The 26,651-nt window shown below is 39.1% G+C and overlaps 1 protein-coding gene across 1 annotated transcript in view; it reads left to right on the top strand.

Annotated features, from left to right (window-relative positions):
* The window catches only part of LOC134531577 (multiple epidermal growth factor-like domains protein 8), a 131,884-nt gene that overhangs the window by 727 nt on the left and 104,506 nt on the right, over nt 1-26,651 (top strand). Inside the window, exons 2-10 of the mRNA XM_063367293.1 lie at nt 6,026-6,189; nt 8,164-8,456; nt 11,807-11,991; nt 15,411-15,711; nt 18,193-18,443; nt 21,296-21,583; nt 23,575-23,712; nt 24,607-24,790; nt 25,507-25,775. Of these exons, the coding sequence (XP_063223363.1) occupies nt 6,026-6,189; nt 8,164-8,456; nt 11,807-11,991; nt 15,411-15,711; nt 18,193-18,443; nt 21,296-21,583; nt 23,575-23,712; nt 24,607-24,790; nt 25,507-25,775 (2,073 nt within the window). The remainder of the gene's footprint in view (nt 1-6,025; nt 6,190-8,163; nt 8,457-11,806; nt 11,992-15,410; nt 15,712-18,192; nt 18,444-21,295; nt 21,584-23,574; nt 23,713-24,606; nt 24,791-25,506; nt 25,776-26,651) is intronic.

The following is a 26,651-nucleotide window of genomic DNA, read 5'->3' as shown; positions in this document are numbered from 1 at the left end:
CCCAGGAGGTACACGAGTCCTGCTGGATAGGTACATGCCTGTGGTGGGTTAAATGTTTAGGGTAATACCTCAGCCGCTTAGAACATACTTACTGTTGGTATTTTATTCACCCCTAGAGAATTAAGCTAGTCTTGGTCAGTGACATTTGTATAGGGACGCAGACAGGAGGGAGTTCCATGGAGACCTATCCCTCCTTTCCAGGATTTAAAAGGCAGAAAACAGAAAAAAAAACCAAGGAAGACAATAAGATAATTACAGCAACTTAGCTACATATAAGGTTACGGAGAGATTATTTAGGAAGGATGTTGTAATCCTTAGTGAGCTACAGTATTGTATTTCGTTGCCATCGTAGCCCGGCATATCTTATACACAGAAGCGCTGAAATTGTGTTTCCAAGTAGTCAAGTTGGGGTAACTTTTAAGGGGGGCACAACATAAACACAGATACAAATATAGTGTAAGCACTGCAGGTGAGCAAACATAGCTCACAGGTAGGCAGTAGGTGCGGAAGGGAACCACCTGCAGTGAAAGAAAGATTCATTCCAAAATGTGTACCATAATTAAGGACTGGAAAAATTCGCGGATTCAATGACCTCTAGGATAGCCTCCATTATCCTCTGCATTTCTCAAGTAAACACGCGTGTTCATTGGTTACTAAATTATGAGTCGTCTCCACTGGGTAGCTTGTGATTCGACGCTTCTTTGGTCGATCATCTCTCATTGGCCCAGAGAGCTCCATTTAAACCGCAATCCAATAGCAGAACCAGCAGAATTGTACACATGTTTGAATTTCAGCCTATTACGAAATGAATCCGTGAATTTTTCCGGTCTCTAACCATAATTATAGTACCGTGCCACAAAACTCACGAAAGGTTAAGCAATGCATTAGTGCAAGAACGGCATAACACACAGAGGCAAGAAATTGTATTCTGAATTAATTTAAGGTTGAATCTTAAACATTAAAAGATTATTTTTTATATGAGTTGAATAAGTTTTGGTTAAATGCTTCTTAGTTCCTTGAAGAACTTACATTTTGGTGCTGTATGGTGCATTAACTTGCATTTCGGTGTTAATGCAGTGTTTTGACATACTTTTCGGCGTTATTTCAGTTTTTATTGCAATTCACCATATAATCTTGTCCCCAAATATTGATTACAGAGAGGCAGTTGTTTGAGAAATTATTCAGTTTTCTCTTCTAATTCATGCATCCTTGATAGTAAGAGTTTTGTTAAAACATGGAAGGAAACAAGTCTGATACAGTGTGTTTGTGTCCTGTCAGGTCTGGCTACGCTCGTGCGGAAAGAAGCAAGGCAGATCAAAATGAAAGATGGGGGAATTTAATTAACCAGTGCACTTTTTTTTTAACAATCATGTGAGGCATTATGCCTCATTCTACACCTATTAATATTAATTAAAGTACTTTTTTTTCTTCATAAGACTTAAACTAGTCAACCATTTAATAGTATTTTTTTCTTTGAAATGATTGAAGAATATTCAGCTGTAGAACCAAAAACTGGATAAAGTGCATTTATTCGTGGAATATACTATACAAATATTATGTTAAAAAAAACTCTAATTATGTAGCTACAAAGCAATACTTGTAATGAGTTACTAATATCCTTCATAATTTAGTATTTAATTCCTTTTAAAAAAAAAACAACTACCTGTTAAGAAATTCTAGTCTTGCCTAAAGGAAACAAGTAAAGGATATTTAAATGTTATAAAATTTGTAGTTTGTAGTAGGTTATAATTATGTTTTTTTACAAAGGGTCTGTTTCATAAACAAATTTTAAGAGTTGTTGCGACACTGAAGCGCAACATTGAGGTTGCAAGTCTGCTGGGTCAAGTGGTCGTAGCTAGGCCTATGTGGCAGGAAAAGGCACAGAGTCTCTTGTATGACTGTTCAACGAAGCTGTTGGCTACCATTCGTACGTTTTACAACTTAAAGAAACACCAGCCAAGTAAACAACTTATTTTCAGAACCAGGAAGGAAAGAAATTTATTCACTGCCTCTTCAATTTTGTACTACAGCCTCTTTAAGAGTACTTCTTAAGTTGTAATTCATTGCTAGCAACACTAATCTTTTTTTCGTATAATAGTACTTCTGGTGAAATAATTTATTTATGTTCTGTATACTTTCTTTTAAATATATAAAATTTTTGGTTTTATCCTTGCATTTGGAACTTTATTAATATGGGCTGCCTGAAGTAATTTTAATGAACTTGAATTATTTTTAATTGATAAAATTTGCTTGAAGAGTAGTAAACACTAGTTTGAATTAGTCATTCACGACCTGGATAGACTGTGCTACAACTTACCCTTACAGATAAGTACATTAGCTAATTAAAATAATTGTAAAGTAAAGTAATAAAGTAAAAAAATCTTAAAAGCAAAGTCTATGTAACATTTCATAAACTTAGACATGCAAGTGGTCACTTCTCGAAAGAGTTCCAGACATTCGCCAATTGCCTTCACTGGCTGTGATGCAAATTTTGCCACCCTCAGCTTATTCCGCCCAATGATGATGAAGAAACTTTAGTTTATCAACAAATTGTAATACCACGGAGATCTGTTTGAAAACCAGGTAAAGCCTAAAATAAAATAACCTGGAACATTATGTCACTAATGCAGTGGCTACTCTAAATATGTATATTGCTGCATGCTACAGATTTCTTGTTTATATTTTTAAAATTCTTCCACAGTACTTTTTGATACTTATTCAATAAATCAAAGAGGAAAAAAAATAATTTTTTTAGTAACTTATTCTTATGAATAGTTATTTATTGTTTCTATACGTAACTTGATTTTTAATGCAGCTTTTTTGATTGAAAACACAGAAGTATTTTAATCAGTTAGTGTAGAGCCTTTGTGAATTACTTGTCATCGTGAAGAGATGTCGAAGTCTCAATTACAATACCGAAACTTACTAATTACAGCTATTTTTTCATGTGTTTGGTGTTGTATTGTGTGATATTTCAATCATTACAATTTATTTTGTGCTGTGGGTAGTAGTTTTTTGTTTTCTCTGATAAAAGCTGAAATGAGAGATAGGTTATGATCAATACTTGACTCACCACAGTGCATGAGAACATGTTGACTGCATTAACAGCTGTCATCACACAAAATAACAATTTACTGCAGTGGGCTGTCTTCCATCAGGCATCTTTGGGACCTCGGCCATGCAAGATTAGAGATTTTGCCGGTTATCAAATGTCAGTGTAGTTTTGATGGCAATGCCAAAGAAAAATTACAATACAGTAAAATGATGTTTAAAACAAGTAGTTGAAAGCTGCTTTATATAAATAAAAATTACAGACAGGGATCGTTCGTCTTCTTAATATCCTTAAAAAGTCCATAATTTGCTTCCAGCCTGTGGCCGGGTCAGCAAAGTAAAATGCCTCCCTCTTCCTCTGTCCTTTCACCATTCCTCATCCTTGAATTGACTATTATGCTTGCAATTGGGCTTTTACCTGGTGGCAAGGAGTCCTCCCTTTTCACACAATTCCCCCCCCCTCCTTTTAGCATTCTCCTCAGATCCTTTGCATCTTTCACCCCTAGCATCTCTTCATTCAACCCATTCCATTCCCTTCCTGTCCTGCCAAGAAAAGCGTTCCTGCCTCTTTCCGTTCGTCGCCAGTTCCTCTGGAGCTTCCACCCGTGATCGCTCCGCCCTTTATACCCACCTTTGTGTATCCTAGACCCCAGCTGCTCCCAGCCCCCCCCCCCCCTCCCTTTTTCCTTTATCACCTAACACTTAACCTTTCCACCCTTCTCCTCCCTTCTAATGCTGCTTAATCATCTCAGTCTGACTGTGCATTTCCCCCTCTTGCACTTCCCTTCTCTTCCACATACCCTCTACGCTGCACCTTCTCCAGCTCCCTTACCTCAGTCACTAGGTAGGGGTCCCAGATCCCAGCCCCATACTCCATCACTGGCCTGACCTATGGGGAGTATGTCTTCTTCCTTACCCTCCTCCCTGCCCCCTGTAGGGTCCTGCCATGCAGCCCCAGGACCCTCCTACCCTTACTGACCACCCGCTGAACCTGTTTCAAAGTCTATGAGAATTGCATCCATCTGCTACCCCCGTCCACCTCTTTCACCAGATCCTCCAGCAACCCGGCCACCTGTGTTTCACACGAGAACCCTCTCCAGAATCCATGCTGTCTATCGTCCACTCAACCTAGGTCATTCATTCCTCCCACCATAAACTGCCCACCAGCCTCTCCATTACTTTCCCTGCACAGGACGTCAGGCTGACTGGTCGGTAGTTCGCCGGGTTATCTTATCCTTACCTCCCTTGTGAATGGGTACCACTATAGCTTCTATCCATTGATTTGGCAACTTTCCTTTCTCCAGGGATTGTTTGAACATCACCGTTAAGTATCTACATGCCTCCTCACCCCCCAACTTAATGTGATAGTTCCCTATCCCGTCCGGCCCAGGTTCCTCCCTCCCTTCGAAATCCTGACTCCCTTCGCACCTCTTCCATCCTTATCTGTAAATCTCTCTGTTCTACCGTGTTTGCTGCTTTCCAATATTCCCGTACCTCTCCCCTTACAAACACAGAAGATACTGCTCCTGTAGAAAATTTTCCTTCTCCCTGTCCTCTGTACATTCCTGCTCCTCTCTTCCCCTGAGTGCCGCTATTCCTTCCTCTCCCTTCACCATTCGCAAATAGTTGTAAAGGTCCGCCTCATTTCCTTTCTCCCTTTCTCCCATTAGCCGTTCCACGTACGTACCCCTTGCCACCCTTGTTTTCCTCCCCAGCTCCTTACCTAACTCCTTCATCTCTGCCTTTATTTCTCCTCCTCCTTTCCTCCTGCCCCTTGCATGTAGCCTCCTACACTTTCTTTTTAAAGCCCTTATCTTCCTCACATAATAGGTAGGATCACCCCCATTCCCTACCCTCCTTCCAGGCACAAAACGCTCCCACCGTCTCTCAAGGCGGCTCATTTTTCATCAAGTCCCCTAAACCAGCGGTTCCCAAACGGTGGGTCGCGACTCGATCCCAAAACCATCAGAAATCATTGAATAAACCATCAGAAAAGATAAGAAAAATCTAAACGATGCAAATTGTTTGCAAACACATATCTATTGTTAAATAAATAACTGTTTTGCTACAAAGTGCTTATATTTTGTCAACCATTTTCAAATCAGAACACAAATTGTTTATCAATAATCAATCTGTATCTTAAAAAAAGCATTTTTGTGTGTGTGTATATATATATATTTTTGCAATATTTCATGGTAAATTTTATATACACCATGGAACGATAGACCGTGGAGGTATTCCTATAAGGAAAGGTGGGTCGCCAGCTGAAAAAGTTTGGGAACCACTGTCCTAAACTTTACCCGTCTACAATACTCCCTCTTCTGATATGCTTTTGCCCCCCACTTTATCCTCTCTACCCCATATTTTACGCACTTTCTCCCTTTTTTCCTTATTTACTCATCGCCCCATTTCAACCTCCATCACCGGGACCCTCCATCACCATACTGCTCACAACTGCCTCCACTGGTCTCACCAGTACCACATCTAGCTGAGTTCCATTTTCCTCCTCTCCTCTACAACTACCCATTCTGGTGTTCTCCCCCACCACCTGCTCCAGTCCTCTACTTACAGACTGAGCTGCCCATCTCTGCTCCCTTGCCCCCGTATCCTCGGTCCCTGGTCCCACACCACCCTGCCAACTCTCCTCTGCTAGCCTGTCCTAGTGGTGTCTTACCCTTGTCCTGATGGCCTATACACTGCCAGCAGCCTGATCTGCCATCCCGATCCTCTAACTCTCACCTCTAACACTTGTGTCTTATCACTCACCCATCCGACCCTACCCGTAAGTCCCTAACGCAAGCATACCATCAACCCGCTCTCTTCTGAATACCTCATAGTTAGCCCTCCTCAGTTCCCCATCATCAATTTACTCGTCTAACCAAGTCTCTACCGTTGCAAAAATACAGTGTGTGACTTGACATATTACAATGTACTGGTCCTTGTCCGGTGTGCGAGTGGCCGGTGCCGGTTTCAGCCAATGGCAGCAGCCGGTTCATCACGCTCAGCTTCCGCAGCATGGGCACAGAGTGCTCCTACGACTACATATTCGTGTACGACGGAGACTCCTTCGAAGCCCCTCTGCTGGGCAGCTTCAGCGGCAAGACGGAGCCCCAGAACATCACCGCCACGTCGGGATCGGTGGGTGTCCTTGGCTTCTGGCTCTTGCCGTCGGCAACCTCGAGAGGTCCTGGCAGGCGTGTTGGTGCATGCTATTTCAAACACTATACATGCACTGTAGTGTCAACAAAAATGTAAATAATTAACTGATACAGTTCTTGTGCTTAGATTCCAGTACGAAGTAAATGGCAAACACTGTTGCCAGACTGATGCTGCCCGGGTCGTTAAAATAAAAATTCTTATTTTGGATATCATAGTTAATCATTGTACATTTGAATACATTTTGCAACTATACTGTTTCATGATTTTTTCAAGACCATAAAATAGTGTCAACTGACAGTATCATTACAGTTGTAGTCATTCACACAGAAAAAATTAAATGCTGAACACCAATTATCATTTCACAGGAAAAATTGTTTGTAACATTCATTCACGATTAATAACAAGACATTTCATGAAAGTATGTGCAGTTCTGAAAAAGAGCCAAACTTCTTAAAATTAAATGATGCAACAAAATGTTAACAAAAATGGTTGAAACCAAAATTGCATCGTTTAATTACATCTCCTTAGAAATATAAAATGGAAATTATTAAATGATGCTCTTGATGAAAATACAACAGGAAAATGTTTTCACAGTTTTAATTCCAAATTTTACCTTACAAAATACAATTTTTTTATATATATTAAACAAATTTTCATTACTTTACACAGTTGTGTCTGAAACTTTTGCACATATGGCATGTTGCTGGTAACATATCAATTCCTAAACATGGACAGCGCTAATGGCATATTTAGTGCATTGGAAAGAGAAAGTAAATGCACACTGCAATCTAAGGATGAGAAGCACAATACTAAATATACACATCACAATTACTTACTAGTTATTCCAGGAAGACGTAAGCTCTCAAACAGTAGCCAAACACAACATCAAAATCCATACTTATTTATGGTCTTAAAAATGTCGAGGATTTAAAGTTGTAAAGATCGTGTTATCTTTTAACCTACGGTATTTCATCCAGCTGTAATTGAAATAACAAAACGGAGTTTGGCCACAACAGTTGGGAGGTTCCGATCACTCTTCTCCATCAGCGCAGGTCCCGGGTTTTATTTCCATGCGGGGGGGTCGAACCCGGATTTCCCACGAGTGTGAAACGCAGCGGACGTTGCAGTGAGCTGATGTGTGTTTCAGGGTATTCCCGTTTATTTCTTCAAAGATACATTCTCATCTCATTGTCCCATTGTGTTTCTAATACCGATGTTGATGAGACGTGAGGCTGTAGAGATGTGCCGAACTGGCATCACTCAGTAGGTGTGTCGAGGCTATAGTATGTCTCACGCTTCGATTGCAGTACAAAGTAAGTGGCAACTACTGTTGCTGGAGTGATACTACACAGCTTGTTAACTTAATAATCTTATTGCGTATACCATCTTCAATTAAAATTAAGTTATAATATTTTATTAAATATTACTATTAGTTTTTTTCTTCTAAGACCATAAATTAAAGTGTCTTTTGACAGTATTGTTACAGTTGTAGTCATTTACAAAAGAAAAAAAATAGTTCAATACTAAACTGCAATTATTATTTACTTAATAGGAGAAACTATTCATATCAGTCAGTCACTATTAATAACAAGGCATTCCATAAAATTATGGAAACTATGTTCTAAGCTCAAAAATTAATATTAAACAATAAAAATAATTTTGGACACAAGCATTTAAAACCATTCCAATTAACACTCCGGAGGAATAAAAAATGGAATATTATCAGGTAATGTTCCTGATGAAATACAACGGTAAAATGCACTTCCGAAATTCTCGTTCCAAATTTTACTTTGAAGAATACAATGTTTCAGATACATTTAAAAAAAATGTTAATTTCACTACGGAAGTGTGTCTTGAACTCTTGTGTCGCGGTGTGTATCGGGCAGCGGAACACACGGCGCCGATGGCAGACCAGGGATTAGTGTCGCCGGGCGGGGGCGGGCCTTGTCGCAGATGCTGATCCTGCTGTACAGCGACACCAACTACGTGCTGGACGGCTTCCGCGCAGAGTACTCGGTGACGGACTGCCCCGGCAACTGCACGCACCCCTCGCGCGGCATGTGCCTGCTGAACGTGTGCGTGTGCGAGGCGGAGTGGGGCGGGCCGGACTGCGGCGTGCGGGCGTGTCCCGGGGACTGCGGGGCGGCGCACGGCCGCGGCAAGTGCCTGCTGGGGCGGTGCCGCTGCGCCCCGGGCTACTCTGGCCGGGCCTGCAGCCTGCACCGCACCAACTCCCCGGGCAACAGGTGAGCCCCTCTCCCCCGCCGCACAGACAAGCGCTCGTCAACTTGGTCACCGGCAGGTGTTGCAACATTAGCTGTGCTTAGGGACCGGAAAAATTCGCGGGTTCAACGGCCTCCGGGATGGACTCCACTATACTCTACACACTCGGGGCAAATGCCAACTTCTCATTGGCTGTTGACTTGTGAGTCGTCTCGACTGGGCAGCCTGTGATTCGACACTTCTATGAGTGAGGGTCTCTAATTGGGTCCCTCATTACTTCAGATTAACAGTGAACCAATGGCAGGAGCAGCACTCAGGTATAATTTTTTGAAGTGTAGCTTTTCGCGAAATGAATCCGCGAATTTTTCAGGTCTCTAGCTATGCTACATATCAACAATATTAAAATATTATAATGTTTGCAAGGCTTTCACGGCCATTGTCTGAAGTAGCTTGGCTTCTGGGTTGTGGCCGTGTCCTTGGTGAATAATTAACCAGACGTTTCGGTCGACACTGCAGTCGCCATCATCAGGGAGCAGTTACCTACTGTAACCTGCTGTTACCTACAGCAGGTAACTGCTTCCTGACGATGGCGACTGCAATGTTAACCACAACGTCTGGTGAATTATCCGCCAAGGACACGGCCACAACCCAGAAGCCAAGCTACTTTAATATTAAAATATACATTTTAATAAGGTGATCAATTTCTCAACTTAACATTATAAACTTTTGACTTTACTATGAAACATTACAGTTTTTAACTAACTAGGCTCTGGGCACTATATTTTACTCACTATTCAAGTTAATACTTCTGTATTGTGATTAAAAACGACCATGCTATCCAATAATCCTGCTACCATACATCTATTCACAACTTCTGCGTTTTCTGGTGCGGGGATGGCTCACGGGGGAAAATTGGTCTAAGACTACGGGGTTCGACACAGCAGTAAATTTATCGCTGTGGCCGGAATGGCTTCACATTCCTTCTTCTGGCACCTCTGGCATGCTAATGTAACCTGCTGTTCCGCACCGCCCCATTTAACTGTACGCACATACCTGAAAACTTGCGGTAGGTAACGGAACCACAACAGCCAGTCCTGTGCTAACGATAAATTCCTGCACACCTCTGCTCTGTATCAGCACCAATATACTATCAGTTCTTACTTGCCTCATGAATATCACATCCTGTCCGAAGTCCACACTCTATTCTTTATAGTCACGACACAGTATCAAAAGGCATTGTTTTACAAAATCTGTGTCGCACTTCCAAAACACAGTTGATCCGTTGATTTCACTGGTCAAAGAACAAAGTCCAGAATAGAACGTACCTTATTAAATAGCCTGCAAAACTTTGTCTTAGTAAATACATTTGTTTACAATAAAACCAATTGCTTCTTAAATAAATATGACTAATTTAACCAGTATAATTACAGTCATTAGTTTGTTTCATCTTCCATTTTTACAGTTGATACAAATGTTAATTATTGGGACATCAAAATTTATGTGAATTTTTTGTGTAGCCTATGCATCTCTTTGTCATATTCAAAAATACAATTTTTTTTAATGGCTTGCTAAAATTATATTTGGTTAGTTTAAGTTCCTGAAAATGTGTTACTTAATTTTTTTTACATTAACTGTATATTTTAAAAAGTTTACTAAGGTAATAATTTATTGCTGTGTATGCAAATAATTTCCTAATTTATCTTTAAACGTTGGATGTTTGATACTGTAATGCTTCGGGATCTTCAAGTCAAGCCTTGGGTTGGTGGAGTTCTTTTTTTTACTCTTATTCACCACGGAACACAAACATATTAAGCTTCATCATCACTCTCCTCCACCATTGTTATATCCAACCTTTGTTTTCCAAAAAAAAAAAAAAAAAAACAAATAAAAAAAACACATCTGGCCATACCAACCTTCTCAATCTAAATTCTCAACACAAATAAAAATACCTTCCAGGTAAAAATATAACACATCAAAAAACCCTTAGCCCGGGAGTGCAAACACTTTACAATACCCAGACATGTCATTTCCATACTTTTAATTCAGACCTCAAAAGTAGGTCAATTTTTTCACTGAAAAGTCACTTTTGGTCACTAAATTTTGATTTAAGTCACTTTTGTCACTTTTAGCCAATAAAAAAATGTTGCTGTTTTAATTTAGTATTTTAAAAGATCCTGGACATAAAAAAACTTGAGTATCACAATACAAACAAATTATGTCAAGGTTTGTAAATTTTATCATTTGTATTCAACTTACGATCATAATTAATTGTTACATCACAAGTTTTTATATCTAGTATCTTTCAACGTACTAAATTAAAACATTAAAACAGAAGGCATCATGTACCATTTGATCAATGACAGGATCACGCCATTAGGATCAAGGAATAAACTTGGATACACAATACGGTACGTTACCAACTAAAGTTTTCTCTTCTTTCTTTTAACTAACTTATATTATAATGCTATAAAAAAACATCTATTATGATGCTATAAAAATAATGTAGTAACAGCATTATAATTATCTTAGCATAGAAAAATACAGAATCAACTTATGTCAAATAAATTAGACAAATTTTTTTTAAGAGAACTCTTTGTTGACGTTCACATTTTAGTTTTTGTAAGATACTTTCACAAATGGTAGTCCCTTTGTGGTCACTATTGGAAACTAGAAATTAAATATTTTCACTATTTTGAGAGAGGTAAACTACTTTGAGATCTACTTAAATAAGTGTAGCGATTTGAAAATGCGTAAGATTCGAAACAACTAAGTTTTTATATAATGGTATTATTCAATCTTTTAAGCAACCAAACTCACCTTAAATTGCATTATTATATTAAGTAAACATTTTGGAAAACATGATTAAATTTAGTGTGCCATGTAAAATTTTTATAATAATGCAGTCTTTCACAAAATTTTGATGACCACTTCAATATCCTTGTGTTCACATCTTCAAGATCCAGTGCTCAATACGGGTCCTTGTGTGTAATTTCCTAACTCTTAACTTCACACATGTAGCTGTTACCCTCGCAGCAACCCGCGCGTCACGCGGCGTGGTACCGTTTTGTCTAGAGACGTGCGAGACTGTAAAATCCAGATAAAAACGACACGATCAATGACGATGCACTCGCGAACAACTCGATTGGCAGCAAGCGTGCACGATAGCACAACTTACCGCCATGATGGTTCAACAACAACTGTTGCTTCGTTGCCGGGAAGCTGCAGGGCTACCCACCTCGGCAGGCAGCCAACTTGGAAAACTCGGCGCTGCTAGCAAGCAGCGCGGGAATTTCAAATGTTTTCAAACACTTTACACTTAATTACACACAATATTTACAAGTCTAACAACAGGTACTGTACGGTGTGGCGGCAGGTGGCACTGGCTGTCGCGCTCCAACAGCGGGCTGCTGCCCCGCGCGGCGCACACCGCCGTCTACCACAACGAGACGGATGCGCTGTACGTGTTCGGGGGCTACGACCTGAACCGCGTGCTGGGCGACCTGGCGGTCTACCGCTTCGAGACGAGCCAGTGGGAGGATGAGGAGGGCAATCTCCTGGGTCAGTCAGTCCGCCGAGTCAAGTTCCTCGTCTGAACTGCTCCGTGCAGAGTGGTCTGACAACAGCTCTCGACCAGTGGAGCGTACTTGTCGCTAGCGACCCGCCCCGGCTTCGCACGGGTGCAATGCTGATACTAAATGGACGTAGTTATGCAAAAAGAAACCAACCCACAATTTTACTATATTTTATTCGAAAATAAATTAAAATAGTACAAGGTTTGATCGTACCGTCGTTGCTATTATTATATCAGTTTTTATACTAGACCATTAAAATTATACCCACATTATATTATCAATAGGAGAATTACAATTTATAATTAACTTTAACTTCAAAAAACTCAGAATAGGTTTCATGTGGGTTGGTTCCTTTTTGCATAACTACGTCCATACTATAGAATGTCTATATACAACGTTCACAGCTTTTTTGAACTCGCACCTTAAAACTATACGTATGATTATGAACATATTGCCATATAATTAGTATGTGCTGCAGTAAAAAAATATTTTGCTTACTATTTCGTTCGACTAAAAACAAAAGATAATCAACATTTATCAGCAACAAAAGTTACCTATTCTGTTGCGTATGCAATGTGAGCGCAAAAAAATATGTGTTTATTTAGGACTATCACATTAGAAACCTCTAAAATTATCAGTGTTTCTCTACTATATTATGCATGTATTATACATATAAACCTTTTTTTGAATCACTCTATTTAATAAAAAAAACCCGCATCAAAATCTGTTTCGTAGTTTTAAAGATCTAAGCATACATAGGGACAGACAGACAGCGGGAAGCGACTTTGCTTTATACTATGTAGTGATGAGAAGGGAAAGTGAATGCCTTGAGGGGTAAAATTTTAAAGTAAATTCATAGGTTAAAACATGTTCGGATTTGTTAGTGATTTTAGGGATGGGCCGAGACTCGAAAACTGCAGCCGAGTCGAATGAGTAGCTAAAACTTGACTCGACTCGAAAGTCGTGTTCTTTAAACTGTACAGGACGAGACTCTATGACCTTTATTATAACCTGTTACACATTTGACATGTGCAAATAGCATAAAATTATGTACCATTATTTTACAAACACTTCCCAACGTAATCTCATATTTATATTTGCAGAGTTTTCTTCACATATGGTTAATTTTACATCATTACACTGCCTGGAAAATTTAAAACGTTTCTTCCGCTATTTACGTTCCAAAACACTGGAAAATACGCCATTTAGGAATGGCCTTCTGTATGTCAGAGATTTGTAACTCAGCAGAGAAATCCTTAAAAGAAAATATATTTTAATGTCTCTAATTAACATTTTCCTTCTACAGGAGCAATCGATAGTATCGCTGTTCGGCACAAACACCAACAGATTACACCATGTATCTTAATATCAGTGGGTGGACGTAATTATTTTTTGCTAACAAAAAAGTTATTACATATTTCAGATGTAGTTTAATGCCATTTTTAAAAGAAATTTTTAACATGATGTTTGATAATGCTTGTGCAGAAGAAAAGGAAATTTCATTGAAGTTTTACTCTTCAAATTTGATACTCCCAATAAAACTGAATATTTATTCATTAATATTGCAAAGTTGCTAATTCAGCATGGCTGTGATAACATTAGTGATGGTTTTCAGTACTTTCACTGTACTTAGTGGTTTGAAAATTTGCATAATTTTTGTTTTGTCATGTTTTTGTGTGTTTACCATCTCTTTAAACATATGTACTACTGTAGTATTAATTTAAACACGCGTATAAAATTAATTATTTAAATTAATAAATAATCTAGATAAATTTTAATAAATAATGAAAATAAATCAATATTCTGAATGTGTATTCTAATTTACTGTGAATGAAAAGTCAGTGAGTGACTGCTACGCTACTTAAGTCCACATCTGCTCCTCCTCATGGGTATGCCACTGCTCTTCCTCGTGGATACGTCACTACGTCACTGTCCTTTCTTGTGGGTACGCCATTCCATGTTTTATGGCTTTTATGCTCTGAATAAAAATAATAAACTTTTTAACTTTAATTCTGCATGCAAATAATTAATATAAATAAAATAATAAAAAGGACTGGAGTGATTTAAATACTGTTGGTAAAATTTAAATTTAATCAAATTAAAAACAATTAATTAAATACAAAGTTTTAAATATTAATATAAATCCATCTATAAAATTAATTATTACATTTAGTTAAAAAATTTAGATAAATTTTAATTATTAATGAAAATCAATAAAAACACTAAATTTAAATAATAATATAATTTAAATTTATAATTGGTAATGCAAGTAAATAATAGGTACTTACGGGAATATAATCTCACTTAAATAAATACACTTGAAAAAATTTATTAACACAATTTATATCACTAATATTCACAATAAATAAATGTTTTTAATTATTTGGACCAGTATTCAATATCATTCACTAAAATAGGTATATGATAAAAGCACATACATTTTTTTTATTTGTTTATAGCCTTTTTTCATCTTATCAATTATTCGTTGCATGCTGCGTGTACATCATATAAATTCACTGTCATCATTTTTTCATAACGTGACTAAAGAAGTATAACATAACCTCACTTGTGTATAATTTGTATGTAGCCTGTTTTCATCCTGTATTTTTTTTTTACATGTTGTGCATGCATCATAAAAATTCACTCTTATCATTTTTCCATAACGTGTCCAAAGAAGTGTAACTTAAAAAAAAAAATTATTAAATATGAATTTAATACCTATTTAATTCCTTATGTAATTTTAGTTAGCTGTAAGGTGCCTAAAGCACCTGTTGAAAAATGGTAAATATAACAAACACTTAAATTTAATATACACAAAATATTTATTAAAAATTCAATTTATTTTGATATATTTTAATATATTGCTAGCACAATAAATTGTCTCTGGTGATTCAATAATCTTCCTTGCTGTTGATTGATTCAATATACACTTTCACTTGACTTGCAACTCTTGATCGTGACAAAGCCACACACAGTTGGTTGTGTGAAGATACATTTAACAGTAAAATATGTATGTATTTCATATTTCATTGCACATTAAGGTGATGCCCACAAAAAAAGACATCAATAATTCAAACACAGAACGACGTAAAGGGAAGATATTGGGCATACATACATATGGAAAGAATTATACAAGTCAACTAACACACAGAATCATGCATTTAAGATAACTGAACTCACCAATGATGTGCAGGAAAATGGCTTACCCGACACCCAGATGTAGTCAAGATATTATCTTTGCGCCGCGGACTCGGCAGCAATGCTAGGAGGAACAGGTTAGCAAAGATAAATGAAAGTTAGGTATATAGCCTGCAGCGTTGCGCGAACATTAAGTCGGTGATGAGTGTGTACTGTTGTACACAGTTGGGAGCTAGGCAGAAGGTGATGTGCATGCGTGTGTTGCAGACGGGGTGTCGTCGACGGTGGACACGCTGGACCCCCAGTTCCTGGCCGCGGTCCTGGGACAGGTGGGGGCCGGCGGGGAGGAGCGCTGGGGGCTGCGCAAGTCCACCTTCTTCCGCAACCTGCTGTTCTCCATCGCCGACAACGCCACCTTCACCATCCGGCACCGGGCGCGGGACGCCGCGGCCGGCCGGCGCTGGCGTCGCGATGAGCCGGGGCCGGGCGGGGAGGAGGAGGGGGGGGCGACGGAGGAGCTGCCGCTGCCCTCCCGGCCCGCCCCGCGCTACGGCCACGCCGCCTGCAGGTGTTGGTCCTAGAGTTGAAACCCCAAAGAGGCGGTTAACGATATTGAAGCGCGAAAAAAAGGCTTTTATGGCTGTTTCGCCATACAAGCATTTCAATTTTTTTTAATGCTGTTGGTATTTTTGGAAGATATATTCCTCACATTATCTGCAGTTAATTAAAAAGTCAGGGAAATGTTCATTATTACAATTTATGCCTGGCTCATTGCGTTGTGGTTGCTCACTGTAAGTTGGTGTTTTGTTTATCCACAGGTGGGTAACCTTAATGGTTTACATCCACTGTTATATATTTTTAATTAATTGCAAGAAAGGTAAGTATAGAGTTAAATTTACACAAATAGTCCTTAATTAACTATTAGTAGCGACGATATAATCATATATACGTATACATACACATACATACATACACACGTGTGTGTGTGTGTGTGTGTATGTGTATGTACATATGAATCATTCTTATTCTTTGTATTCCACGTTATGGTGGTCAGTTGAAATTCAAACTACACTTCCTACATTCAACATATTTGTTCCAAAACTAATGTTCTTAATAATCACTTCCATGTCCCTGCCCTTGTTTTAAAACGATAACATATTTTATTACAAAGAGTATTTAGCCTATAAAAAAAACATACATGTTTCCACAGAGATGTTTATGCACAAGCGTAGAGTAATGCTGTAATTTATAATAAAAAGGATATAACTGGTGTTATCAGAAAAAAAATTACACTAATTAAATTGTCTATTATCAAAATTCAGTACAATTTCATTACAGAGTATTACTAATATTCAATACAGGTATCATTAACAAAACATTACAGAGTTTGATTTTCAGTTTCCATAAGAAAATATCTTAATTAAAGTTAGTAAAGCAAAAAAAAAAAAAAAAAAAAAAAAATTGTTAAAGACTCTAGCAAAAGTTCCTTTCATTTTATGAAAAATTTTGCTTGTTGGGGTTTAGTTATATTCTTCTCTAGAGAGAAAAATGATTTTTTTATACTATCAGTGTAAAATCTGAAATGTTAATCATCATATTTCGAATCATAAATGATAAACTTGAAAATGAAATTTCCTTGAGTTTTGATGTCTATTAATAGAAAATGCTCTGGAATGTAGAATGACTTCGAATAAGAGACAATCTTAATTATAAGATTTTTATTGCAATGTGATTCCTATAAGATTATGTTTTTGATATAGAAGACTATGAATGTAAGGTTACTCCAAATGTAATCAAGACTCTGAATGAAAAGAGTGATCTCAAATGTAAAACAACTCACATTCAGATCGACGTCTGAACTAGCCAAGCTATATGTGAAATGTTATAAACTTTTAATTTTAGCCTCATGATTTTTTTTATAAAGTTTTAATTTTTTGCCTGAAAAATAATTACGATGCAAATAACAATTCTATTCGCTTTAGTCTCTGCCATTTAACATGGCTTTCAGTAATGAAATTTTGTAAAATACATTTGCTTTTTAAGATGTGAAGCTACTGCAAGTGGTTATGCGACAGAATGAACCAGATTACAAAATGTGCCAGATTATGGAATTTCCTGGATTACAGAATGTAGCCTAATCATGGGATGCCGGATTCAAGAGTTTTCACTGTAGAAAATAATGAGTATTTAGGTTAAATTGTTGTGTACGTTAGTTTTTTTTTGTATGCCGAATGAACAAGAGCCTGTGATGGTTCTGGTGACTATTTTCAATGAGTTATGAACGGTAATAGGGATTACAACTACTGTTACAGCGCGACGACTGAGTGGACTGTATACGATAACGATATTAGATGCCATTATAATACAACAATTTAACCGCGAGGCTACACCATAGTACTACTCACCGCCATGATGAAAAATAAAATACGACTGACTTTCGGCTGGAAGTCCAGGGCTGCCAACTATTGGCAGGGGATGCTGGATAACGGTTGCCACTACACAGCAGCGTGGGAAATACAAACTTGAAGTATTCAGAGACTTCTCAGAAGCACTGATTACCTACGTTGAGGTCTAATCAATGTTACTAACACAGAATTATACACCCTAGTACACAGTCTGAATACCATCGTACCACCTAGGATGAATGTTCTTGAGAAGGTGATGAAGGTTGGGGGGGGGGGGGGGGGGGGGATAAATATACTCCTAAATTTTCGGGACTCTGAAAATTGATTTTGTGGTGCATTTCGAGGAATATTATGAAGTGGGATGTCGGGGGATCAACCTCCCCCCCCCCCCCTCTATCAGGGGGATGGGTCCTGTCCATTTTCAAATTTAAATTCTTTTTCTCAAAAAATATTGTTAACTGTGGCACTCTTTCGGAGAAACATATCACAAAATTTATATGATATGGACTTTCAGTATTATCGTAGAGTAGGTAATATTGTTTTCCATATAATAATGATTAGTTTACGATGAGGTCTAGTCAGTGTTGCTGACACAGAATCAACGCACGCTAACGCACAGTCTGAACAACTGCGTGTGTGCGCAGCTACGCGGGCGGCATGGTGATGTACGGGGGCAAGCTGGCGGACGGCTCCCTCTCGGACGAGCTGTGGCACTACGACGCGCACGAGCGCGCCTGGTCGCTGCGGGCGCTCCGCTCCGAGACGAGGCCCCCGCCGCTGACGCGCCACACGCTCACCAGGGTGGGCGGCCCCGACGGCTGGCTCTACGTGTTTGGGGGCAGCACCCTGGGAGGCGCCTTCTCCTCCGGCCTCTACCGCATACGCCTCAGGCTGGGTAGGTCGCTCGCTTTGCCTCCGAGCAAACTGTCGGAACACGTGCGTGGGCGTGTTTGTGCGGTCAAGGAACACTCGAGTGCCTGAATACGTTAGTTGAATCACGTCCGATAACATACACGTATGATCTATTCCTTTTTCCTACATTAAGAGTCCGTTAACCCGGACTAGATCGGACCGGACCCTGTCCGGATCACTGAGAAAGTCCGTATTGAGTGGAATTCATCTTCAAATGCACACAGTAAAAGTTTTAGATGGTAAAACCCAAGTGGAGTCCTGTTAATCCAAATCCCGTTAATCGGAAAATCCTGCTAATCCCAACAAGTTCAGGATGAAAGGTACTTTAATTGAAAAATGGAATTTTTTGTATTTTAAAAATTATTCTTGGAAGTCTTGACCCTATTATCAATATGTTTTGTGATTTTGTGTTTATGTAGAGATTTATTTTACCACACACTGTAGCATTGTGGCTGTTATTCAGCTAATCTGGAAATAAGGTAATCCAAACAAGTTTTGGCTCCAGTTGGTTTGGATTAGTTGGACTCCACTGAGTTGAACTCCATTAATAACATTTTTATTATAGATTTAATTTTTTTGTATACATAGACCTAAGGTTTTAACCTAACAAAATATGTAAAACCTGTTTTTTTTTTCCTTAATATTTTAATTTTGTCCCAATTAATGTTGTCTGGACAACCTGATTAGTGGAACTCTGCTGTAGTTCTGAAACAAATTTTGCATCATGTCTCATGATTGACTTGTTGATAGTGAAACTTCACCACAACAGTAAGTGATTACTGCCAGGAAATCACTTTCATAGTGATTAGAGGTGGACGAGTCGAGGTTTTTGACCTTCATATTGAGTCAAGTCTAGTTTCTACGAATCTAGTTTTATTTAGTAAGGTAATAATTTGACAGTTCAAGTTAGTTTGGGGAAGAACAGAGGAGAGAGTGATACACACTGGGATTGGTGCATCTTTGTTATTGTTTCTCACCACGCATTCCAAAGAGCTATCGGCAGTTGTTGACGCTTCTTCTGGGGTGGGTCGTATGTGGGTAGTGGTTGTAAGGCAGAGTAGCTAGAAACTAAGCAAGGCGTACACGTGTAATTAGGCAAAGTTAAGAGGGTTCACCTTTCCTGTCTTATACACCAATTGTGCCCAATTACTCAACTGTGGCAGTGTTCAAATGTTATTTCTTTTATTTATTTAAATTGTAATCATTCCAATTTTTTTTATTAGTGAAAAAGCATAAAATAATTCAGGGAATTTATGATTAAATAATAAGATAATTTGATTACAACTAAAATAACTATTATATTTATTATCTGTAAAATATACATATGTCTTTTTGTCCCGTGCTTGTATTAATTGAGTTTTATTTAAACATGTATATTGAAAATGTAAATTTGTTCTATAGACCGTCTCATGCTTAGATTGCAGTACATGGCTTATAGCATGCGCTGTAGCCAGATCTCTCACGCCCCGAGTAAGTTCAGGTGGATGTGCTCCTTTGGAATTCTGAGCTCGAAAAACAATTTAAAAATCCATTTTAGTAATTTATAATGTTTTGAGGCCTATACCTACTATCAAGCCTCTTTTTAAATACAAATAAAGAAACAATTCATATACATTCATTTATAAGAATTCATAAAAGAATTGTAATTTTCACGTGATAAATTAAATAAAAAAATATCCTATATCTTCCATTTTAAATACTTATTATTTTTTTTTGGCAACAGTGCATGCAGCAGCAAGAAAAGCGCTTACAGTAGTCATTTACTTCTACGCTGCAATCTTAAGAGTAGGATGCTCTATACGAGCAAACACCAAAACTGTTCCCTTAAGGGGGTGCCTCCCATTTCAGGTCATGATTTTATATTTATATTAATCACTGATCAACTTTTAGAATTTTTCAATTGTTTTAACTTTCACGGAATGAAAAAATATCACAAAAACTCATTTCACGTTTCTTGGCTGTCAAAATCGTATCAAATCTGAGAATTTTGAAATGCCGGGTAAAATTAATTAACACTTTCTGAAAGAAATTGCAAACCTTTTCTTGAAGTAGCCATTTGCAGTTGCAGTTAAAAACCTAAAAAGTTTCAGTTATGCAATAAATCAAATTATCCTTAGTATTTGTACAACCCAAAAAAGTAAAAAAAAAAAAAAATATATATATATATATATTTATATATATATTTCTATATATATATAATTTTTCAGCTAATCATGCGAAAAGTATGCGCTGTATATATTTTTAATTTCGTGAAAGTTAAACAATTGAAAAAGTCTACAAGTTTATCTGTAATTACTTTAAATATAAAATCTTGACCTGAAATGGGAGGCACCCCCTTAACGTTCCCACACACATTCTTATTGATTGGGAACTCTCTCTAGCTTTCCAGGTTTCTGAAGGTTATCCCTTTATCTCATACCATACATTACTTCTTATCGTGATTATTGGCCAGATGGAATATTATGAACGTAAACAACTGAAGTGAGATCCTGTAAGCTGTTTTGTAGAAAACCTGACATCTGCCACAAGAGAACACAAGCTTGGTTGTGTGAATTTTTTTATTTTTTTTTTAAAACAAGGAACGGAAAATACTGAACTTAATGCCTCAACGACACTGGGTCATTTGAGGCGATGAAAGGTGACGAGATGACAAGGGAGCATTGGCAGAATGAATGGGTGTGGGGAACGGAAGTATCTGGAGAAAACGCAATACGTTGAACGATTGAAAAAAGTGTGAGAGTCTATCTGTGATTGCTGTGAATGTGAAATCTCGACCTGAAACGGGAAGTGGTGTGGCCGATGTGATAGCGAAGCGTGCCGTGCCGTGTGCTCCAGACGCGAACGCGACGGGGGAGGAGCGCTGGGAACCGGTGCGCGTGCGCGGGGGCAAGGAGCTGGACGTCCGGCTGGTCGCGCACACCACGGTGCACCACGCCCGGAGCGACTCCCTCGTGGTGTACGGGGGCATCGCGGCGGGGGTGGCTCGCTTCTCCAAGCTCAGCGACCGCATGTTCCTCTTCCACCTGCGCGGCCGCCACTGGTCCGAGATACACTACCCGCGCGCCTACCTGCGCGACAACTACGTGCCGCGCGAGCACGCCTTCCACACCAGCACGGTCATGGGTGAGTCGTGCTCACTATGACGCATCCGACAAACCCCGCAGTTCTGATACTTGTTGAAAGAACTGATACTTTGGGACATAATTATACCTATTCTATGTACAAAATTAAATTTAAGTTTTACTGTATTTTTTTTTTAAGTAAATTAGAATAGTAAAAAGGCAAATAAAAAAATTTATAAAACTTAATTAACAGTGTAGAACTGCAGACCCTCTGCCCCCTTATAAAAGTGAAACATAATATTTTATTATTTTAATTTATAAAAGTAGGCTAGGTTCTTGAAATGTTTCACGGATGGCACATCACAATAGATCTGAGCTACTTAACGTTGGCCAAGAAAAGATCTGAACACTTATTAGACTGCAACAAGGTACACCCGCACCAGCGGTTTCTTCCTCGTGATTGGCGACCGTCTGCGATAGAATTCGTCGCCTCATTCGACCGAGCCACCCAGGACGCGTTTGCTTCCGCACCGGATTATCGTGATTGGTGTTGTAGACGAAATGCGTGTACTACCTGAAAGAAACTCGCCCAATCACGAAACACAGACGATGCTACAGTGTTTTAACTTTCAGCTAGTCTCGAAATTTTTTTCACGAAATCTGCATGCCCCTACTGATACTGTAATTATGTTGTAAGGACCTGACACTATATATTTTAAATGATGAATTCTTCAAAATGAGAGGTATTTTGTAATGAGTATTCAGTTTGCACCTGTTGGTTGTATGTCATTTGCCGGACTGTAGTGCAGTTGGTTGTGATCCACCGACAGCTTATCAAGACTTGTTGAGGTTACAATTTCACAATGTTCAGTGCATACTTCTATTAGACCTGAAGTTCTTGCACTCTCCTTGTGAGTTCAAACAGAACCGTGCGTAAGCCATGTTGTAGTGTGCGGTAGTATGCACTAATCCAACATGTCTGAAAAAAAAAAAAAACTGCTTATGAAAACTGGGTGATGGTAGACTGGAGCTTGAAATTTGCCCCTCAAATTGCTATCACAAAATTTTTTGACTTTGCCAGGATTTCAAGTTATTTTTTTGACAAATTCAAACTTCCCTGAATTTTCCCTGACTTTTATTGACTTTCCGGACTGTGTACACCCTATTAATTGGCCTATCATCTGTTCATGGTTTAACGTTAAGTTCTGTGACAGACTTTCACATTTCATTACTTAAAGAAAAAAAAAATACATTTTTGATAATAATTTACGGGCAGTGTTTCATTCTCCCAACCAGACACGGCTATTGTCACCTCCCTCCTAAATATATGCTTGCTGTGAAGGGGATAGAGCTCTATTAACAGAGGGGAAACCTTTGCACAACAAATATTTGGTCATTTTAATAAGGGTCTTGTTAAAATTAGCTGCAGTTGTAGAATTATGTTAAGCAGAGTAAGATTACTAAGTGCATGTAACTGTTAAAATTGTTGGGATAATTTAACCTGTTAATATGTATGTACATATGGCAGGAGAGACAGCAAGATCATTGGTACCAATTTTAAGACTGTTAATGTATGTTTATTTGATAACCTGACATAGTGTTTCAAAATTGGCACAACTGTCCCATTTTCAAGATATCTTTCAAAATTGGCACAACTGTCCCATTTTCAAGATATCTAAAAAAAATATGCTTAGTTGTATTCAGTAATTGTTTCAAATGCACTTAATAAGTTATTTTTATTATTACATGAATAATTTTTGGTTTTTACAATTTTTGCTTTGTATTAACAAGCAGTGGCAGTTGGTTAAATTGCGAAATGTTACCCAGAAGTTCTTATTCAGTGTGTGGTATGCACGATGTGCTGATTGAACAGCTTATTTAAGCACTCAAAGGTTTGTAGCTATGGATTTTTCTAAGTGTAGAAAATGTTGAAAGTGATGTTCGACTCTGGCGAAGATTCAGATCTTCGTATTCGACTTCGATTTGAATTGGAAAATGGTGTTGGCACACCCCTGATTGTGACGTGTGAGTGGGATGAGACGCTGGTTGCAGGCAACTACATGGTGGTGTTCGGGGGCTACTCCCACCGACACAACAAGGAGGAGATCTGCTACGACAACCAGATGTACCTGTACCACCTCGGCTGCCACACCTGGGTCAGCCACGACATCCTCGGGACCCCGGACAAGGGTGAGCCCCGGTGCCGCTCATTCCTGTCCCGGTCTGGCCTTTCCTGACATCACATTGCGTGTTCCCGTCTCTGATGTCTTTCCTGTCGTCCGAAAATAAAAAAAAAAATTTCTTGTTCATTGTAGGCCTTTCCTGATATCGCTGATCAGATCATTGTGTGTTCCCGCCTCTGATGTCAATGTCGTCCGAAAATAAAATAAAAAATTTCTTGTTCATTGTAGGCCTTTCCTGATATCGCTGATCAGATCATTGTGTGTTCCCGCCTCTGATGTCAATGTCGTCCGAAAATAAAAAAAAAATTTTCTTGTTCATTGTAGGCCTTTCCTGATATCGCTGATCAGATCATTGTGTGTTCCCGCCTCTGATGTCAATGTCGTCCGAAAATAAAAAAAAAATTTTCTTGTTCATTGTAGGCCTTTCCTGATATCGCTGATCAGATCATTGTGTGTTCCCACCTCTGATGTCAATGTCGTCCGAAAATTAAAAAAAAATTTTCTTGTTCATTGTAGGCCTTTCCTGATATCGCTGATCAGATCATTGTGTGTTCCCGCCTCTGATGTCAATGTCGTCCGAACATAAAAAAAAATTACCTTGACAGGTTCATTGTATATTTTACTGCCATTGTCAATTAAAGAGGAGCTGTGGAAGTCTTCTTGTGATTCAAAGTTTTAAAGCACGCTTTTACTTCTGGAAATATCGCTGCCATTGATGATACATATTTATCTTTAATGCATGCCTATTCAATTATTTTTCAACATGTTATACTTTCGCAAGGGGCGAATACGGCCTTGAATTTTCCCTGTGGACTTGTGTTGGCCACGAGACTGGTCGAAGCACCGCGGAGAGGGCGGAGTACTAAGGGTGACGGTGGCTTCGTGCGTGCTCTGCTCGCAGACTTCCGCTACCCGAAGCAGCAGGGGGTGTTTGCGCACGCGGCCGACAAGCGCAACGGCAACACGCTGCTGGTGGTGGGGGGCTACCACGGCAACGTGAACGCGGACCTGCTGGCCTACGTGCTGCCGCCCGTGCTCGCCAGCCGGGAGGGGGACGCCTTCGACACGGAGCAGATGTGCAGCAGGTGCGGGCGAGGGGAACACACGCACTGTTCAGCAAGTTAGAAATATTTTGGCATTTCATCTTTAAAGAGTAGGCTTGTGCAAGTATCAGTTTTTTTTTTTAGCTGGAATTTAATACAAATACAAATACTGAACTGCTATTCTCGATTATGAATATCAAATTCGAATAGTAAGAATGGAAATTGGATTTTCAGAAAAGAAAAAAAAAGAAGTTTTCATACAAATAAGTAGGGAAAGAAAAATGGTAATTATACAGTTTAGGGGCTTTTCCCCCCCCCCTCCCCTCTTTCTACTGTTATGTGTGGGTAAACAAATATTATTAATAGTTTTGTTTTCAAGTTTGAAATAGTCCATGATATGAACTGTCTACACGTTCTTTTTTTTCGCTACCGTTTTGCAAGACAGTGGTGGAATAACTTTGAATACCAACTTGTGTGTTTAAAACGCTGAGCATTGATAAGGTTTTTGATTATGCGGTCCTGTTAAAACCTTCAAAACTGGGTATCTATATATCACCATAAAGAATATTTAACCTTATTAATTTGTGAACTTTGGTATACATAAAAGTTTTGCCATAAGTAGTTGCATATTGTCAGCTTGATGTGATGGATCAGCATAATGATATTGATGACTTTGAAATCCTGCTGGTATTTTTGCGAGTGCAGCGGTTGTTGAGGTTGGCGCGTGATGGGCGACAGTCGGTGGTTTGACTGCCCAGGCACCGCACGATCCTGGCGTGCACGGCCGACCCCGAGTGCGGCTGGTGCTCCACGGACGAGGTGTGCTACGGCCGCACGGTCGACATCAACTGCACGACCAACCTGCAGTCGACGCGCTGCCTGGGCGTGTGCCCCGCGCTGGGGGACTGCCACTCCTGCCTCGTGCACGGCAACCTCTCGGCCGCGCCGCCCTCCTCCGTGGCCTACAAGATGAAGCTGGGCCAGTGCGCGTGGTGCGTGCAGAACGCACGCTGCCAGCACAAGGACGGTGAGGCGTTTCCCGGCGTCGCCGACTTAACCCTGACTTCCCCTGACTTCGCTGAACAACTGAGTACCCTCTTTTATCGCATAGTCGTCGCACTTGCGACCATATTTTTGGGCGTCAAAATTTGGAAGAAAAAAACCTCTTGCGTAAACGTCGCAGATTCTGAGCGCTTTTTGTGGGTATTTTTTTAGTATAAAACAATGTATTTTAAAATAGAAATCTGATATTTATTTGGACATTTCCTCTCACTTATTTAATTAACGGAAATACGTAGTTGTCTGATGCGTGAATTTTCTTTTAAAAACGTTTTTAAATGTTTATAACGTTAAATCTTTTTGCCTGCGTCGCCGCGGTGTACCGCTTTCAAAAATGTAGAAAATGCTAGTTGCAATCATTAATGTTTTGTTATGTTGCTTCCCGTGTAGAGCGCGCACACTTAGCAGGATATCGATATCTCGCCGATTTCATGCAATGCGCGCTCTCTGTTTGGTTATGTTGCATCCTGTATAGAGCGTGCACACGTAGTTGAATATCGATATCTCGCAGATTGCGTGCAACGCGCGCTATCTGTCGAGTGCCGAGTTAACTATATCTGATGGCCCGCACTCTTTCATGGTATGTGTGTACTAAGACAATAGTTATGCATTCGTTCAGGGTCGCATCCGGGTCACAGATTTTTTTTTTTTCTATTTAACGTTGAAGAAACATTTTTGTTGCATGACTTATTAATTTAAATTGTTTGGCATTCTCTTTTATACTTCACTTTTTAAATAAACGTACTTTCCATGAATGGGTTTTGTTTTTATGAATAACTATCCACCAAAAATTTTTTTTCCGCATAATCGTTGCACCTCTACTTTTCAACTTGATTTTATAGTA

Source organism: Bacillus rossius, chromosome 1 (genome assembly GCF_032445375.1).
Source record: "Bacillus rossius redtenbacheri isolate Brsri chromosome 1, Brsri_v3, whole genome shotgun sequence".
Taxonomy (NCBI): Eukaryota; Metazoa; Arthropoda; class Insecta; order Phasmatodea; family Bacillidae; genus Bacillus; species Bacillus rossius.
This window is presented reverse-complemented; position numbering and strand designations above follow the sequence as displayed.